This window comes from Gymnodraco acuticeps, unplaced genomic scaffold (assembly GCF_902827175.1).
Source record: "Gymnodraco acuticeps unplaced genomic scaffold, fGymAcu1.1, whole genome shotgun sequence".
NCBI classification, from domain to species: Eukaryota; Metazoa; Chordata; class Actinopteri; order Perciformes; family Bathydraconidae; genus Gymnodraco; species Gymnodraco acuticeps.
Genome location: NW_022990685.1, coordinates 729,714 through 749,620, shown reverse-complemented (window position 1 = coordinate 749,620; position 19,907 = coordinate 729,714). Strand labels below are relative to the sequence as shown.

The 19,907-nt window shown below is 41.5% G+C and overlaps 1 protein-coding gene across 2 annotated transcripts in view; it reads left to right on the top strand.

The window, feature by feature from the left end:
• Positions 1-6,029: 6,029 nt before the first annotated feature.
• Positions 6,030-19,907, top strand: part of LOC117555371 (protein HIRA) — a 32,273-nt gene continuing 18,395 nt past the window's right edge. For both annotated transcript variants that reach the window (XM_034230253.1, XM_034230252.1), the window contains exons 1-5: positions 6,030-6,066; positions 15,124-15,186; positions 15,409-15,519; positions 18,204-18,294; positions 18,877-18,971. In XM_034230253.1, coding sequence (XP_034086144.1) covers positions 6,030-6,066; positions 15,124-15,186; positions 15,409-15,519; positions 18,204-18,294; positions 18,877-18,971 — 397 coding nt within the window. The remainder of the gene's footprint in view (positions 6,067-15,123; positions 15,187-15,408; positions 15,520-18,203; positions 18,295-18,876; positions 18,972-19,907) is intronic.

Sequence of the window (19,907 nt, the reverse complement as noted above, 5' to 3'; positions counted from 1 at the left end):
CGTTCTTATTAAACATCCATGTTGTAGTCCGCTGTATAGAAAACTGTAGTTTCCATAGTTTCCCCACAGCAGCAGACGCACATTCATGACGTCCGCTGGCGCATCATAAACACGTCGGATAGTGAAAGTGCATTCGGATTCTCTAAGCACCGCAGTCTCTTCTCCTAAATCCTTTTGATTTCTCCTATCCACTATCCCTTAACCTCGTGACGTTTCACTCAGAGGTCAAGGAATAGGAGATAGGGTTAGAATTTAGGAGCTGATCTTTGGATTATCGGAACGCAACCCTGCTGTCAGACGATCAGCTGTGCAGCGTCATCACAAACGGACGTCGCTTCACGTGACGCTCCGGAGGAAAGGACGTCCCATTGCTCTTAAAACTCATTTCCCTGCTTCTCGTGGTTTCCTTTCGTCCCTCCATGCTTCCCTGGTGGGAGGGACTAGAGGCAGGGAAACGACGCAAGTGAGGGACGCAAGGAATCAATTTAACCGAAGTGAGAAGGTCCCAGGGAAAAGGACCAGACAATAAACCAGGAAGAAAACAAGAAAGGGAGAACAGCAAAATAAACCCAAACATACACAACTACAAACGTGACATAACATAAGAATCCTGACAGTTAGAGCAGCTAGCACCAGATTCTAATAACAGCGCCGGTACGGGTGCACCCTCTCTCCCTCGCTCACTGCACCACTTTGGCTCTGAGCTGCGGGCGCCAGATAAGCCAACATCCCCCATTTTCATCACTTACAGCGCCCATTGTACAGGGCAAATGAAACGTGTAACCGGGGTGAAAAGGGTGTTACATTTACTTAATTATGAATATTGTTACATCAAGGCCGAAAATTAGGATGAGCCCCAACGGTCAAAAATGTTTGTTCCCCTCCCAGAGCTGCTAGCGCAGCACCTCCACAGATCTGGCGCCCATATAGGCGAACATCACGCCAGTGCTAGGGCCGGCCCTGAGTCTGAGTCTGAGTCTGAGTCTGAGTCTGAGTCTGAGTCTGAGTCTGAGTCTGAGTCTGAGTCTGAGTCTGAGTCTGAGTCTGAGTCTGAGTCTGAGTCTGAGTCTGAGTCTGAGTCTGAGTCTGAGTCTGAGTCTGAGTCTGAGTCTGAGTCTGAGTCTGAGTCTGAGTCTGAGTCTGAGTCTGAGTCTGAGTCTGAGTCTGAGTCTGAGTCTGAGTCTGAGTCTGAGTCTGAGTCTGAGTCTGAGTCTCTCTCTCTCTCTCTCTCTCTCTCTCTCTCTCTCTCTCTCTCTCTCTCTCTCTCTCTCTCTCTCTCTCTCTCTCTGACCCGGGGTCCTTCTCAGGTCGATTAAATGGAATCCTTGCGTCCCTCACTTACGTCGTTTCCCTGCATTTAGTCCCTCCCACCAGGGAAGCATGGAGAGACGCAAGGGTTGCGTTCCGATAATTCAAAAATCAGCTCCTAAATTCTAACCCTATCTCCTATTCCTTGACCTCTGAGTGAAACGTCACCGGGTTAAGGGATAGTGGATAGGAGAATTCAAAAGGACTTAGGAGAAGAGACCGCGGTACTTTAGAGAATCCGAATGCACTTTCACTATCCGACGTGTTTATGATGCGCCAGCGGACGTCATGAATGTGCGTCTGCTGCTGTGGGGAAACTATGGAAACTACAGTTTTCTATACAGCGGACTACAACATGGATGTTTAATAAGAACGACGGACTACTGTAAACTCATCTAGAGACTCTGCACCGTGCTCTGATGCTGTTGCTTTATGCTTTATGAACGTGGACAACAGTGAAACATATTCTTCAGGACCAAAGTTGGAATTGAAATAAAAAAGGAAAGTGAAACTTATGCTCGTCACCCTCTCCCTCCGGTCCACATTAATACAAATGATCCCAATACGTATGATTGTATGAACTATTAAAAGATCTTAAAATAAATACAAATGTATTTATTATAAACGTTAGTCCTTAATATCTATCACTGTGTACATCACCATTCAAACATCTTTTAAAAGTTGAACAAACCCCACACAGCTCAGTGAAATGTTGACTTTATTTGATCATTTCAGTAAAAACTAACGTTCATATTTCTCTTTTTGATTATAATACTGATGAACGTTCAAAACAAAGCACTTTGGCAACTTACCACATACGTTTTTAAAATGCTTAATAAGCACCGTAACTTTCATGATATAATTTCTCGGTCATAATCGGTTGTGTCCGTGAACGGCCTGTTGAGTGACGGCAAATGCTGCGGCTGCAATGCATTGTGGGGCAGCATTTTCTCCTCTCCTTTCGGTTAGGGAGGTCCAGTGGTTCCTAAGCTAAAGGAGGTTATAAAGGAAGTTTGAAACCTCCTTTCCTTTCATTTGGAGAATTGGAACGGCACTTATCATGGCTGCCAGTGACGTACTTCCGGGTCATTTCACTCCGTTAGGAAGGTTCCTAAGCTAAATGGACTATTGGAATGGGCCCAAGGAAACCACGAGACGCAGGGAATGTGAAGCGACGTCCGTTTGTGATGACTCCGCACAGCTGATCTTCTGACAGCAGCTCTGTCCCAGTTATTTTCACATTTGACACAAACATTTGGATCATCTGTTGTAGACCCAAATAAATAAAATAAGAACTCATTCTCAAAAAAGATAAACGCCATTCTTAAAACGTATAAACGAACAATAGTTTGATTAATATTGATTTGAGTGCACAATATCAAAACCCAGTTAGATTACCATTCATTGAATTGCACACTTTGTTTGTTTGTGTGGATATGTAGCAAATTAACATTTTAATAGCACTTAATGACTGACTGAATGGAAATGACAATAAATGAAAATGTAAAACGAAAAAAGCGATCATGAAAATGTTTCCAATAAATGAATACAATTATTTTTGACCACTTTGTTATTCAGATATATCACATATTTGTAACTAAATGATACATGAATTGCAACAAAACACAGTATAGACTGAGGAGTGACTCTCGTGAGTTTCATGTATTTTCTTCACTCCGCTGGGAAACTGCTCTCATGTCAAGAAGCATCAGATCAGTGCATGCACTGCCTCGTCCAATCAGTGAGCGATACAGTAAGGGGGCGGGCGAGTATCTGTGGATTTCATCGGCGGTGCGCACCAGTTATGTGCAGCCCTGTTTATAACACTGTAAGAATGGGTCTGCGGAGAGCATTTCTCCGCGATCCCAACTTAGCAGCCCGAAAAACATTTACCCATTTAAACAGTTGTGGTAGATACCTTGTTTGTTTCAAACATCATAAATACACAAACAACAATGAATACTTACAGGTTGTGTACCCGAATCTCCCGCTGGTCCAAACAAAGTAGGAACAGAATCGCTCTTCGGTGCCCTACGCTGTACATATCCGGCATGAATCGCTGAAAGGTTTGTGAAGCTTTGTTTCATGAAATGCTGGCAGAGGGTGTGGCCTCTGGGCATTCACACGTCACAGTACCCAGGAAGTAAACAATGGAAAATGAGAAATCTCCAACGAGGCGTTTTGGGGCAGCATAGACTGTTAGTTTTACTCGCTACAGGGTGTACTTTGAGGGTTTTTGACTCTGCAGACCGTTTACATGCATAAAAACCGGGTAATAACCGGAAAAGCATGACATGGGCCCTTTAACTTCATTTTAATAATTCTTACTTAGTTGGTTGTATTTTCCATCTTATGTTAATCATTTATCTTGTTTTACCATAATATTCAAGTGTGTTTGAACTCTTATTTTCCATTCATTGTGGCATTCTTTATCCCTTATAGTGTAGTGCCGAGAGATAGGGAGTCGGAGGCGGTGCAATGGAGGTACAAAGCTTGCTTTAATGAGCAGCAGAAATGTAGATGTTGTTGGGTCGCAGCCCGGGACGACAAGAGAAAGAGCCAGGAGGGCACACAACATATATAGATAACAACACATATATGTCCGTGTGGAAACAATAGCCCCAACTGTAGTTCCATGTATGAATTATGTCCCAGTGTATTAATAGGTGGTCACCACACAAGCCCCCCCAGAATTCAAACATGGCAAAAAAATCCTCGCGTCCGTGGAGGAAGCACCACAGGGGCCGAGGAGGGTGGGGCCGCAGGTGAGGACCGGGCCATGGAACGGGCCGTCGGAAGGGGGGCGCAGTAGGCGTCGTGGCGAATGAAGTCATCACCCGCCAGTCGGTGAAAGCCGGGTCGCTGAGTCGCGACGGGCGTCAACAACCCGGTGGTCCCCAGCAGGAAGGAGAGCTGACCGGCCGCAGGCGAGGGCACAGCGGCGGCGGGCATGAAGTCCTCGGGAGGAAGGAGCGCAACCCGGCCGCAGGCAGAGGTGCAACGGCGGCGGGCACGAAGTCCTCGGCAGGCGTCGAGGCATCCCCGGGAAGCAGGAGAGCAACCCGGCCGCAGGCAGACGTGCCGCGGCGGCGGGCATGAAGTCCTCAGCAGATGTCGAGGCATCCCCGGGAAGCAGGAGAGGCCAGACAGGGTCCCGGAGCGCGCCACCCATGGGCCGATGGAGCATGGGCGACGTCCGGAACTGTCGAGGCGAGAGGGGGTCCAGGAGTGCGCCACCCAGGCACCGATGAACGTGAGTGGCGTCTGGAACCGCCGTGAAGGTGGTGAAAAATGTGAGAGTGTCCACCTGAGGTCAACCGGCTGGTTGAACCTCCTCTCCGGCACCAGAAGGAAAAAAAAAAACTCAAAAGGGTCGATAGCCGTTAGCTGTTGCCGTTAGCTGGCAGCCACCGGTAGCTGCTAGCCGTAGTTAGCCAACGTGGTTAGCTGCTAGTTGTCGTTAGCTAGCGCAGCTGGGACGTGCAGCCGCACGCCCCGAAGAAACAACCCCACGAGGTAGCAATCGGGTTCATCCCTACCCAGCAGGTCGTGCATCGTCCCCCCTGTAGTCGGAAGGCAGATGCGGGAATGGCGAGCAACATCCTCAGCCATTCCACGAGGCGCGCACCGAGCCTCCGTCCGCGTGCCTGTAGCAGCTACGGTCGACTCCAAAAAATCCCCGGCATTTCGAGAAAGAAACCTGGGTTTCCTTTGCCGTGTTCGGGTCCGTCTCGGAAACTTCCCAAGATCACGTCGGGGTCACCAATGTAGTGCCGAGAGATAGGGAGTCGGAGGCGGTGCAATGGAGGTACAAAGCTTGCTTTAATGAGCAGCAGAAATGTATATGTTGTTGGGTCGCAGCCCGGGACGACAAGAGAAAGAGCCAGGAGGGCACACAACATATATAGATAACAACACATATATGTCCGTGTGGAAACAATAGCCCCAACTGTAGTTCCATGTATGAATTATGTCCCAGTGTATTAATAGGTGGTCACCACAATAGTCTCATTCGGTCTATTACTACGTAAAGCACAGGGCACTTGGTGCATTTCTTTTATGGATGTTGCTCCACAAAGGTTTTTTAAAGTTATTTTATTCCTTATAATGGCAGATTCTTGCTTCATAGCGTATATTAGTGACTAAAAGCACTGACTGTATGATTTAATAAGCCCTCTGCGTCTTCATACTTTTCAAACAGACAGTTCAAATTCAGAGTTTGAGTCGTTTGAGCAGAACAGTGTATTACTTTTCAAAATAAAAGACGTATCAGGTAAATGTAACACCGACGTGACCATTTTGATCATTATTTTTGCTCTCACAGTGATACATTAATACCAAACTAAATACATGAGATCATACAATTCATGAAAACATGTCTTTATTTAAAAAGTGGACGAAGTTCCCTTCCCAGGGAAACTATTGTGACAGCCGTCTCGCCCTGCTGAACGCTTTTTCCGGTCCGCCGTCAAAAATACCGGAAACACTTCTTGCGGAACCACTTGGTGTCACCTCGCCTGTTGTCCGGACAGAGCCGCCTGTCTTGTCGCCGCTCAGACTCGGAGACTCCGGGGAATGCTGCCGCAGAGATGGAGTTGAATCACAAAAACAACAAAGTGTCGGACAGAGTTTGAGACAAAGGGAGCAAAGCGTCAGTTTTCCGGCTGATGGATATTTGTTGAATACAACCCAGGCGTACCATTTAAACAATTGGTTTGAAAATGAAGCTGCTGAAGCCGAGCTGGGTGAGCCACAACGGTAAGCTTGTGCAGGAATCTGTTGGACCAAGTTGGGCTTTTGTTGTCGGTAGGGGGGTGATAAGGAGGCATGATGGTGGTGGTCGAGGCTAGTTGGAATTGTTTGTCACTTAATATTTGCACCAATACTAAACTTAATCCCACAGCTGCAAACACACATTTGGTGTTTTTGACACTATTCCTATCCCTCCTCGCTGGTTTAAATGTATACATGTTTTCTTACATTAGCCATCTAGCTAGCTAGCTAGTTAGCCCCCTGGCTAACTCGGATGCCCATACGCTAGCTAATTTAACGTTACCTGCCAAATGACCCATGTCAAACTCTTAAAGTGACTTCTTGCTTAAAAGCTTTGAGGAGATTTTTTTTTAAGCAACCACCAATTATTTTAGTAACAGTGAACAAACTCGACCTGCAGCTTAAAAAGTGATTACCCAAGCTGTCAGTGTTTGAAAGTTAAGCTTTGGGGAATTGGCCTGAATGTAGGGTGCAGCTAACGATTAATGTCATTAGAGTCAAGCTATTAACTTTTAAGATCATTATTTTGTTCTGTAAAACATCCTAAACATTTGTAAGTGTGTATTACAAAATTCCAGAAAACTAATGGGCTACCTTTATATTTATTTATATATATATATATATATGGTCCTTAGTGCCATGTACATTTTCGAATTCATTTATTTTAACCTCCAACCACCGGAATTTGTTATGGTAGTCAAGAAAACAAAACAATTCCAACAACATTTATCCTCCCTCATCAAAGCCACGGTACTGCAACTGAGGCTAAACTTCAAGGTTGATGAGGGAGGGGTAAATGTTGTCAGATTGAGGAAAACATTCACCAGGAGAGTTTTCTTGACTAATAGAATGAATTCTGGGGGTTGGAGCTTAGACTTTCCGACTTTCAGACTTTCAATTTTAAGGACCACCCTAATATATATATTTGTGTGTATCTTATCTAACGGCCTACAACTGACATGGGTTAACAGATGCAAACGGCAGGACTCTGGATTTTGTTTAGTTGATAATGCATTTCAGTACTGATGTACGTTGACACTCATCAAACTTATTTTAAGGGGGTCCTAAGACACATACAAATACACTTTGATAGATGATAAAGGGAAAAAACAAATTTGAAATGTGTATAAAAATAATTTTCTGTATATGACTTAATCTGCTGATGGAATAATAATGTTTTCACTCAAACTGAAACAATTACTTGACTCATCGATTAGTCGTTACACAGATTTTTCAATTATTTTAGAATCATGTTCAACAGATACGGAACAATTATGCATTTTAATGTATTGTTTATATCTTTTGGACTAACAAACAATACATTAAAATGCGCAACCTTGGACTTGAGAACACATTGGAGTGACATTGCAGCACTACTTGCCACTGTTTATTAGACCTTCTTAATGCTCATCTGGTAATTATAGTTCATACAACTTGTAACATGTTTATTTTTAAGGAACATTTAATCTATTATCCGAGTAATGTCAGAGGATTACAAAAATCTCAAAGATTGGAAGGTTGTATATAAAATAAATACTGTACAGGAATAAAATACTGCTTAATGTCATAATACATAATTATGTGGAATGCAAACCGATGATGAATGCTTTAAAGTCATAAAAGCACTTCACAGAGTTCAGTCTTGTGGCCTGTGGGGTAACACTTTCCCTCAGCCTGGTGGTTTTCAGAATCAGAAATCCTTTATTTGTCCCAAAGCAGCGAAATGTTCAGTCTTACAGCAAAGGTGGCATAGCAGGTAAAAAATGCTTGCAATAATAAGGAATAAACTAACTTATTAAATATAGAGAAGAAAATAAGGATAAAAAGTACAGAGTCATGGCCAAAAATGATGAGCAGTAACTAAAATAAAGTAGTGACTAGGGATGGGTATCGTTAGGATTTGATCGATACCGGTACTGCTTATCGGTATCGGTATTTTTAGATACTCTTATCGATACTTTTCAATAATTTGCTCAAAATTATAGACATGAATACAAGATGTGAAGATTTTTATCTTCACATCTTTATTGTAATTTTCTTGCAGAAATAACTGTATAACTTATACATTAGCTTCTCAGAAGCAGACTAAATCAAATAACTTAAAGGGGCCTGACTCGCCCTATCATGCTTTTTGGGGTTTTCCCTGAGGATGAAAAGAGGCATGTAACATTTTTTTTTTATAACATTTGTAAATCAGTTACATCTTCATCCAGACATTTCAAACTGACAACCTAGCTCGACAAGAGATCCTTAAAACATTGTCCTACAGTGACATCATGCAAAACTGTGATATGAAGAAATTGGTAAAAAGGCTAAGATGGCAAAAAGATAAAGGCGAGTAGGCCTACGTATATTATTCTGGATTGTACTTTTAAATCATCACAAAATAAATGATGTGCTGAACTGAAACACGTCAAAATGTGTCTGAAGGTTTAAACATAGAACAAAGTATTTGAGCTTAAAATATGTCAATTCCTAGTAAATGACCAACAATTGCTGAACCATACATTGAAACGTTGACCTTTAACAACATTTAAATGCAGTTTTCCTATTCACAATGACATATGTAAGTTTAACTGGTTTATAAAGCATTCAATGAAAGGCCAAATTATTATAGGTGTAGGAGCTCACATTAATACACTGTCAGTGTTAATAAACTAAAAAAAGACAAGGCGATGTGCCTGCAAGACTGCACTCAGGTAAATAAAACATATTACCCATGCGCAGCAGCTAACCTGCCTGCGAGCCTTCGCTCAGGTCACATTTACACACGGCACGGCTGAAGCCCACGGAAACGGCATCGATAGTTGCCGACAGTTTAGTATTTTTAAAATACCGTTACATTTGTCACTATTAGCACTAGCAGTATCGCTAGCAGCCACATTGTTTAGGCTGTCAAATACGCTGCACCGTTTTAGATTCAATGAGTGTCTCGTTTGCAAATGCTTCATTAAGTTGCTTGTGTTACCCCCTTTACAAGCAACTAATTGAGTACATAGATTGCACCTTGCACTATCTCCACTACATTTGTTAAAGTGCACCCAGACCTTCGATCGCTTCGCTCTCTCCGCCATGCCTGCGGGAGTCTCACAACAATAATAAGAGCGCTGTTGAGAGAGATGACGAGTGGCATTAACAGTGGCCAATCAGAGGGGTCTCAAACCGGATACATCACACGGGATGAGGGTTCCCAACCAACCAGAATGGTTTAAAGTTAAACTAAGGAAGTAGACGTAACACATATACCGATAGCAGCACCGTTTGTCTAGCGGCTTAACGGTATACCGATACCGTCCAATCAGGTACCGGTATTGACTTAGTACCGGTTCTCGATACCCATCCCTAGTCCTCTGTGTTTTCTCAAGTCAACGCAGATGTCTCCCAGGACATTTTAGAGCACTTCATGCTTCCTTCTTCTGACAAGCTTCATGGAGATGCTGATTTCATTTTCCAGCAAGACTTGGCACCTGCCCACACTGCAAAAAGTACATAAACCTGGTTCTAGGATCATGGAATTACTGTTTGATTGGCCAGCAAACTCGCCTGACCTGAACCCTATAGAGAATCTATGGGGTATTGTCAAGAGGAAGATGAGACACGAGACCCAACAACGTAGACGAGCTGAAGGCCACTATTGAAGCAACCTGGGCTTCCATCACAACTAGGGGTCTGGCCGATATTTCGCATTTGACCGATTATCGGTATCGGCCTTTTTTTTAATCAAATTGCCGATAAAACTTTGGCTGTGATGCGGCCGTTTCTCTGGCTGCAGTCACCACTCTCTGTACACGAGCAATGTCCCGCCTACAGCGCTATCTGATAGGCTATTACTGAAGTGTCAATCAACACTGAAGATTTTCCAGGCGGGAGCCAGCCAGAGAGGCGGGACCTTCTCAGATTACAGGCAGGTGCGAAAGAACACAGACAGAGGCAACCAGCAGCGCTGAGCGGCAGAGCCATACATGTGTTTCGAAGGTAAGTCAGTTGAAAGCCGAAGCTCAATAAACATCCCAATCCCCTATGCTGAAGTTGCAAAAACACCACGATCTTATGATCCAATTCTATCAGTTTCCCAGTTACACAGGGACGCGGGAAGTCAGTCAGAGTTGGGGGTGCGTGCAGCGGAGTAACTGTGGGGGGGCGGGGGCTGCGAGTGGAGCCTCCCAGTTTTTCAGGTTGATATGTGAAGCTCATTAGCTAGCCAACATGTATCTAGCAAATGTTTAGCAAAATATTAGAAGTGAGGCTACTAGACTAACGTTAGGTCTACTGTAATAGCCTCACTTTTAATATTTTGCAAAACATTAGCTAGCACTAGTGTTTTGCAGTTGCTAGCAGCTTATTGGGATTTTATGCTAGATAGACAGGCATTGTTTTGATATAATTAGTTAAGCATGTCAGCCTGCAGCCCCACTTTTAACTCTCTGTCTCTCTCTATCTCATTGCAGATGGCTGCACTAAAGAAAAGGGCACAGAGAGGAACCAGTTGTAAGATGTTTAAAAGTTCATTAAACATAATATATGCTTAAATGCATTTCAAAGAAGTTGTGTTGGAGTTTGTGTTATTCTACATTTTTTGACACCAAGATTTTCTGATTTTACTGCAAATGTATATCGGTTCCAAATATCGGTTATCGGTCTCCTTGATTACTAATTATCGGTATCGGCTTTGAAAAAGCCATATCGGTCGATCCCTAATCACAACCATCCATTTAGCAACCAGTAATGTTACATTAGTTAGTTAACAAGTACATTGCCTATAGCTGATGTCATTTAATCGAATAATTTTATATTTGAACTAAGTCTTAATGGTTCTGTTATAAAAAGCACATTTGTTTAATTGATCAACAAAAGTAAGCTGTATAGATTGATTCTTAACACTATTAGGTCACCAATTTTGATATCTAGCTTTGGTTTATAACCGTTTTATATTCATCCTTCTTTCCCTAAACCAGTCCAGATGATGTTCTACTTACCACCAGGGCAGAACCTTCAGGTCCAGCAGCACCATGATTTCTATACTGACTGTCTAACTATACAAATATATATTTTCTATGGCCTATGTATTTTGTATTAATATAATCAAACTGAATTTGACACTGTTTAATTACCTAGATACAGTGGGGCAAAAAAGTAGTTAGTCAGCCACCAATTGTGCAAGTTCTCCCACTTAAAAAGATGAGAGAGGCCTGTAATTTTCATCCTAGGTATACTTCAACTATGAGAGACAAAATGAGAAAAGAAAATCACATTGTCTGATTTTTAAAGAATTTATTTGCAAATTATGGTGGAAAATAAGTATTTGGTCAATAACAAAAGTTAATCTCAATACTTTGTTATATACCCTTTGTTGGCAATGACAGAGGTCAAACGTTTTCTGTAAGTCTTCACAAGGTTTTCACACACTGTTGCTGGTATTTTGGCCCATTCCTCCATGCAGATCTCCTCTAGAGCAGTGATGTTTTGGGGCTGTCGCTGGGCAACACGGACTTTCAACTCCCTCCAAAGATTTTCTATGGGGTTGAGATCTGGAGACTGGCTAGGCCATTCCAGGACCTTGAAATGCTTCTTACGAAGCCACTCCTTCGTTGCCCGGGCGGTGTGTTTGGGATCATTGTCATGCTGAAAGACCCAGCCACGTTTCATCTTCAATGCCCTTGCTGATGGAAGGAGGTTGTCACTCAATATCTCATGATACATGGCCCCATTCATTCTTTCCTTTACACGGATCAGTCGTCCTGGTCCCTTTGCAGAAAAACAGCCCCAAAGCATGAGGTTTCCACCCCCATGTTTCACAGTAGGTATGGTGGTCTTTGGATGCAACTCAGCATTCTTTCTCCTCCAAACACGTCTAGTTGAGTTTTTACCAAAAAGTTCTATTTTGGTTTCATCTAACCATATGACATTCTCCCAATCCTCTTCTGGATCATCTAAATACTCTCTAGCAAACTTCAGACGGGCCTGGACATGTACTGGCTTAAGCAGGGGGACACGTCTGGCACTGCAGGATTTGAGTCCCTGGCGGCGTAGTGTGTTACTGATGGTAGCCTTTGTTACTTTGGTCCCAGCTCTCTGCAGGTCATTGACTAGGTCCCCCCGTGTGGTTCTGGGATTTTTGCTCACCGTTCTTGTGATCATTTTGACCCCACGGGGTGAGATCTTGCGTGGAGCCCCAGATCGAGGGAGATTATCAGTGGTCTTGTATGTCTTCCATTTTCTAATAATTGCTCCCACAGTTGATTTCTTCACACCAAGCTGCTTACCTATTGCAGATTCAGTCTTCCCAGCCTGGTGCAGGTCTACAATTTTGTTTCTGGTGTCCTTTGACAGCTCTTTGGTCTTGGCCATAGTGGAGTTTGGAGTGTGACTGTTTGAGGTTGTGGACAGGTGTCTTTTATACTGATAACGAGTTCAAACAGGTGCCATTAATACAGTTAACAAGTGGAGGACAGAGGAGGCTCTTAAAGAAGAAGTTACAGGTCTATGAGAGCCAGAAATCTTGTTTGGTTGTAGGTGACCAAATACTTATTTTACCGAGGAATTTACCAATTAATTCATTAAAAATCCTACAATGTGATTTCCTGGATTCTTTCCCCCCATTCTGTCTCTCATAGTTGAAGTGTACCTAGGATGAAAATTACAGGCCTCTCGTCTTTTTAAGAGGGAGAACTTGCACAATTGGTGGCTGACTAAATACTTTTTTGCCCCACTGTATATCATATTATTCCAATGCTTATGTACTTCATGTTGTAAATAATGGTTAAGACCTCAGTAAATGAAATAAACAATGTATTTAATAATAATATTTTGCTTTAATTTTTTTATTTTCATCTAATCACAAAGCAGAGGTAAGAATATATCCATCACTTCTCTGCAGCTTCATGTCTTCTATTATGAGCCGCATGGAATACTTTCATTTCTAAGAAATAGGAAATCAGTCATGTCATTTAACATCAACAGCAGTAAAACAAATATTGTGTTTATGTGTGCAACAAGTAAAGAGAAGCTGCTGTTAATAAATATGTGGAATTCAGACAGACTCAAGCAATGCTTATTAAATATATATGAAAATAAAGGACACAAATTAAATTAAATTCTGAAACTAAGATGCAATATAGTGCAAGATAAAGGGGTAAAATATATACTACCACAATTTAAATTAAATAATATAAATGTGTCAACACTGTATTGCAAATACATAAACTGTTTACAGCAATATAATAAATATATATATATATTTATTATATATATATATATATATATATATATATATATATATATATATATATATATATATATGCATAATGAGAAGTACTGTATTGCACACAGTTGTGATCGTTTAAAAAAAATTAAAGATAAAAAAATCTTTTTTTAAGGCTAAAGTGACAGAAGTGATGAGCTCTAGAGTTCTCTGCTGCTGAGACCGGACCGCCATTTATTTCGAAAAAAGACTCGCTTGTCACGCGCGCTATGCATCCTGGGATATGGTAGGCCGCGAAGGATACATCAGATTTGTCCTCCAAATCCGGGAAAAGAAGGATGCATTCATCGTCCGCATTCGTCAGAGTCTGGCCTTGTCTTTGAATTGGGACAGCCTTCTCTCGACGGAAGTGATGTAAGAGAGAATCATTGCGAAAGGGAATGCAGCAAAATAATCTTTATTTCGATTACATTGTTGTCGTAATCGTTGCAAACCAAAATCGTAATCAAGATTCAAATGCGATTAATTGCAAAGCCCTACTGTACATTGAAAACCGAGTTTCATCAATGAGCAAGCAATTCACGGGCAACAGCTCTGGTGGACATAACTGCAGTCGGCATGCCAATTGCATGCTCCTCAAATCTTGCGACATCATAGAGTGCCACAGTGACGCGTCCTAAAACCCGGAAGTAAGTTAGCATTTTTCACTTCCGGTTCCTTCGACAAAAACCAATGCAATTTCTCCATAGGATTTTGGAAAATAGCTCGAAATAAGGTCTGTGGTTGACACAAATTGAAGAGACGGATCACGTTTTGTTCAGCCGGATAATATCCACATGTCTACCCTACTTTTATAATTTGCGAATCATAAATCTAATCGATAGATTTATGATCGATAGATTTATGATTAGAAAATGTTAGGACGCGTCACTGTGGCACTCTATTGTGCTGTGTCATGAAACTGCTGTATTGTGACCAGCCTAAGGCAAGGCACACCTGTGCAATACAGTGCAGTGGATGGATTATCTTGGCAAAGGAGAAGTGTTCACTAACACAGATTTAAACAAATTTGTGAACAATATTTGAGAGCAATAGACATTTTGTGTACATAGAAAATGTCTTGGATCTTTGATTTCAGCTCATGAAAAATGGGAGCAAAAAAAAGCGTTTATATTGAGCTAAAAGTTAGCACAGGGATTTAGTGGTGTAAAGTAACTAAGAACATTTACTCAGGTACTGTACTTAAGTACAATTTTGAGGGACTTGTACTTTACTTAGGTTTACCATTTTATGCTACTTTGTACTTCTACTTAAGAGGTAAATACTGTACATTTATGTAATACCTTTAATTACTTTGCAGATTTGGATTAATGATGGGAAATATAATCAACACTTAAATCAGACTTTACTTACACCTGGATTCAATTCACATGTTACCCAGCAGTAAATGAAGCAATTCAAAGTTCCAACAGCTCCGATAAACACATCCAAACATCAATAATTATCATCAAAACACATAATATAAATGATTGTGAAATTGGCAAATGTGCATAACGAGTTTACTTGATGTACTATAAGTATATTTTGATGCCAATACTTTTGTACTTTTACTTGAGAAATATTTTGAATACAGGACTTTTACTTAAGAAGTATTCCTACACGTATTTATGATTATACTTAAGTGCTAGATGTGAGTATTTCATCCACCACTGGTTCCACATCACAACTTAATTGCTTATCTATCTACAGATTCAGTCTAAAGTATCTGTTAAACTGTGTCTATGAATCTATACAAAATGTGATAAATATCATTAAATGTAGACATTCGTTGTGTTTTACAGGCAAGCCCATATTTTCCGTTGACATCCACCCTGATGGGACAAAATTTGCAACCGGGGGCCAAGGTAAGACCCTTACCTGTTCACATCCTCTGGCGCTGAAGTTGATTTCTTTAGATTTTTGTCTTTAGATGGTGTCCAATACTTGGAAGTGTACTGTGTTTTTGAATCTATGACTACATACTAAAAGTTCGCCTGCAGACTACAGTCTATAGGATTAAAAAAAATTAAACACAAAGATACATAAAGTCAACAATGTATGTGTTTTCATATTGGATTTGTTTTCAGGAGAGGATTCGGGCAAGGTGATGATCTGGAACATGGCGCCAGTCCTTAGAGAGGAGGATGAGAAGAATGAGAATATTCCCAAAATGCTTTGCCAGATGGACAATCACCTAGGTAACCAGCCTTACCACTATTCGCTTTCCAGTTGATTCTAATAGAGTGGTGCCGAGTCCTAAAACCCGGAAATAACTTTGTTCTCTGACATAATAGACTGCATTAATTACGCCTCTCACGAATATCCAAAGTTTTTATGTGTCATTTAAACGGCGGTTGCTAACAAGTGACTAAAGTACAAAACGTCATCATGCAACACAACATCGCCTTTAGCTTAGCGGTGGTGATGCACACCATGCGACCGTGATGTAGTTGGTTTATACCCTAGCTTTATCTTTTTACTTCTGGCGATTGCAATTACGCTTTAAAAATCACATGGTGGCATTAAAATGTAGAGTTTATCCCACTGAAGAAAACGTTTTAGGCATCTTAAACATGTGCTTGCCAAAGCGCTTTTATTCTGAATTATACCGCAATCCAATCCGGTAATCCCACTGCTTTTTTCCATAAACTTGTGCTTTTAGGATACTCATTATTATACTTTGAACGACACTTGTAACCACAAATTCGAAAAACACAGTTACAGCTTCTATAGTGAAAAATATTAACAGCCAAGACCGAGGTATGGTTTTTTAAGATTGCTTTAAGCGCTACCCATCGGTCCGAAAAAGCCAAGCTATACTCCCCCTTTAGATCTGCACTAACGACAGGACCATTTTAAAATACAAATAAATATTGTTGTTAGAGATGACAACATAACAACAGGATTCACCGTATGAGTACTACAAGTCACTTAAAGGTGGGGTAGGTAAGTTTGAGAAACCGGCTCGAGATACACTTTTTGTTATATTCCATGGAATGCTCTTAACATCCCGATAGCAATGAATATCTGAAGTGCTTTGACAAAAAATCCATAAAAAAATGCATCTGTGGAAGCCGTGGCGCTGTAAAAAGCACGACCAATAATCTGAGCCGGCTAAAATAACTGGATGGCCTACCTGCCGGTCAGCCTTCCATCTGTGCACAAACTTATCTCGTGGCCTCATTGGTCATGTGTGTGTTGGAGGAGGGGCTCTGTAAGGAAGTAGCAGATTTCTTCCGGCTGTGTATTTTCAAATTCTAGCGCACTCCAGCTGGTTTCTCCAAAATTACATTGAAGTGTTTCTTAGACTCTTTGGATAAAAGTGTCAGTTAAATTACATTTAATGTAATGTAGTGTAGCTGCTGGGTCGGTCTATAAAAATAAGACATCACACTATAAGGGTTTGAATCTTTTTCTGTTTTTATTCACCACTGAATACTATTGCTGCTCTGAGTGCAGCAGCAGCAGCAGACTGTGTTCATACTTGTGGGGTTGTGTTCCATATAAATGTGCAAGCAGTTAGATTTAATAATAGGACATTCTTGCAGGCCCTATTAATGCCCACTATAAAGGACTGCCTCGTCAGCACAAATCCCGACAAGTTAAAGGGGACCTGTCATGCAAAATGCCCTTTTGTACGTCTTTTTTACATGAATGTGTCCCTGGTGTGTCATGGAACTCACCAATACCTCATTCACACCAACGGTGTTTCAGGGCCGGTTCGGAGCTGGAGCTTGAAAAGCACCGGGTTTTCCTGTTCACACCGCAGCGGAGCAGCCTCTTAGCTCCGGAATCCGGTTCCTTTCGAGCACCAAAAAATTGTCCGGTCAGAGCAAAAGCACCGCATACGTCACGCTTACGTCGAGGCAGTGGCGGGATCAACTCCTGAACAACAACAAAAAGCCTGTGTTTTATCCAGTTTGTACACAACGATGGAGAAACTTAACAAGCAGCAGTGGTCCACTGAAGAGACCAGCTACCTACTGGGAATCTGGTCTTCCGAAGAGGTACAGAGGAAGCTGGAGCACAATCGGCCATTGTTGTTGTTATCGGTGTGAGCTGTGAGGGGTTTCCACGCGGTTTGGCTTTATGAAGCAGACACGCAAACGGTTACGTCATGACGCAAACAATGACGCAATGACGCAGCACCAGTTGGACTCTGGGCAGTGTGAAAAGAGCCGGAGCTAAACCGAAGAACCGGTTCTGAACCTGAAAAGCTCTAGCACGGAGCTTGAACCGGAGTTGCGTTGGTGTGAATGAGGAAGTGTCAGAAAACACAACCCTCTCTCTTTTCCTCCATAGCCAAATCTCTAAAAACGGGGCTGCAACGGAGCTGATACAGATTTGAATTGTTCTGACGTCAGAAAAGGGGTGCTCCGCCTATATGGGTAACTGTCCACCTATCCGTGCGGCAGAGTTTCAGTTAGATTTTTTTTGCCGGTCAACATGTCCGTTAAAGTTTAAATCTTCCGGACAAAATTAGAAAAGTGCCGGTCAAAGGTCCTCTTTGTTATTTATTGAGCTTTAAAACAAATAAATAATAATCATATAAGAATAATAGGACGGAGCCTCTCTTTTCCTCCCCCTCTTCTGAGAGCCCAGCAGCTGATCAGAGCAGCTACCCTCTCCTGCAGGGGGGCGTGGTCAGCTGCAGCTCATTTGCACTAAAGCTACGTCACAGAATCAGCCCTTGCAAAAACAGGGCTGGAAAGAGCAAATAGAGCGAAATGAGGCATGGCTAAAATGCATGATCTGTTTGGTATTTTGAAAAAAATACTAAACAGACATGTTTTATATAGGTATGGCCCTACAATATATGTTTCAAATATAGCATGATAGGTCCACTTTAAATTTACAACCGAGTGTTTGTGTGTCTCTGCAGCTTGTGTGAACTGTGTGCGCTGGTCCAACAACGGGCTGTACCTGGCATCAGGAGGAGACGACAAGCTGGTCATGGTGTGGAAGAGAGCTGCGTATGTACACACACACACACACACACACATACACATACACATACACATACACATACACATACACATACACATACACATACATATATATATATATATATATATATATATATACACACACACACGCGAGTAAATACAGATGATGTTCTTGCTGTTACAGGTTCAATCTTAGATATGTTTAAAGTATTTCTTAACCACATACCCCTTTTTTTTGGGGGTAATTAAATGTAAAGACCTGTGACGTCAGTGTTTTTCAAATCAATAATATTAATAATCTATAAAGAATTGTCAATTGTTCGTTGTATTTCTCTAGGTAAATACTAGCTTATCCTATAAATTGGAAGGATAAATAAAAGGATCTTTAAATTAGATGTAACGAAACGTGTGTTGTATGTAATGTATTTATCACCTTTCATAAGCGGGTTAGAAAGTGCTTCAGCAATAACAAAATAACCTCAACCCCCATTATAAAACACACATCCAACAAAGTTAACACAAGAAAGTGATTTCATAAAAATATGATTTTAGTAGGGATTTAAAAGAAATCCGTGAGGCCATATTGACACTGTGTGTTTTACTATGTAGATTCATCGGTCCGAGCACAGTGTTCGGGTCGAGCAGTAAGCTGGCCAACGTGGAGCAGTGGAGGTGTGTCACCATCCTGAGGAACCACACCGGAGGTAATACACAAAACACAATTAAATATATGTACTCGAACACAATACTTCCAAAAATGCATTAAATAATTGAAGCAAGCGGCGAAAACCCACAGTAACACAAAATAAACCACATTAAGACACATCACAGACCTTCTGTATTACTTACTGATATCTTAACTGTTGTGCTGCTGCTAGATATTCCCGGCCTCTGTTAGAAGGTGTAGGTGACCGACGGATGATGAAGAATGGCTGTCCATAGTCTGTTACCAACTGTATTAATTCTTCAGTATGAAGAGTAGGAAATGAACATGTAGAATATGTGTGGTAACTGTAATGCAAAGATAAAGCAGGGGAAAAAAATACCTTTTTATAGTAAGGGGATGGCAAGTAGCAATGTTTTGGGTTTTCCACCTCAACACACAGTAAATCAGATGAGTGAAAAGCACAATCAGCTGGCCTATGCTGCCCTCTATTGGCCACAGGCCGATATAGAATAGCGGTGTAAATGTAGGATTATTACCCATTACCAATGGTCATTAACTCACAAGTAATCACACATAATCAAATAAGAAAAATGTAGTCTATGGAATGACGAAAATGTGTGAACAAAAATTGGCTCTGCACTTAACTTAGCTGTACGTTATGCAAGCAAAATAATATAAGTGAACATGTTGAGTCCACTCCCCGTGTTGCCTCGTGGTCTGCATGGCTAGCTTAGTGGCTGTTGCTAACTGCCATATGTTGCACAGTAAGTGCTGTATATAGAACATAAATTCACCAACAACTCAACTGAAGTGTCAATATAAAAATGTATTTTGCCATGAACGCAAACGCATGTCCACAAGACAAAAAACAAAGCTAGTGACTCTCAGTCAACAGTCCGACACTGCATGTATTTGCAATCCAGTACTTAACAGGTGGATGAGTCCATTAATGCTTCTGCAATGGAGATAATGT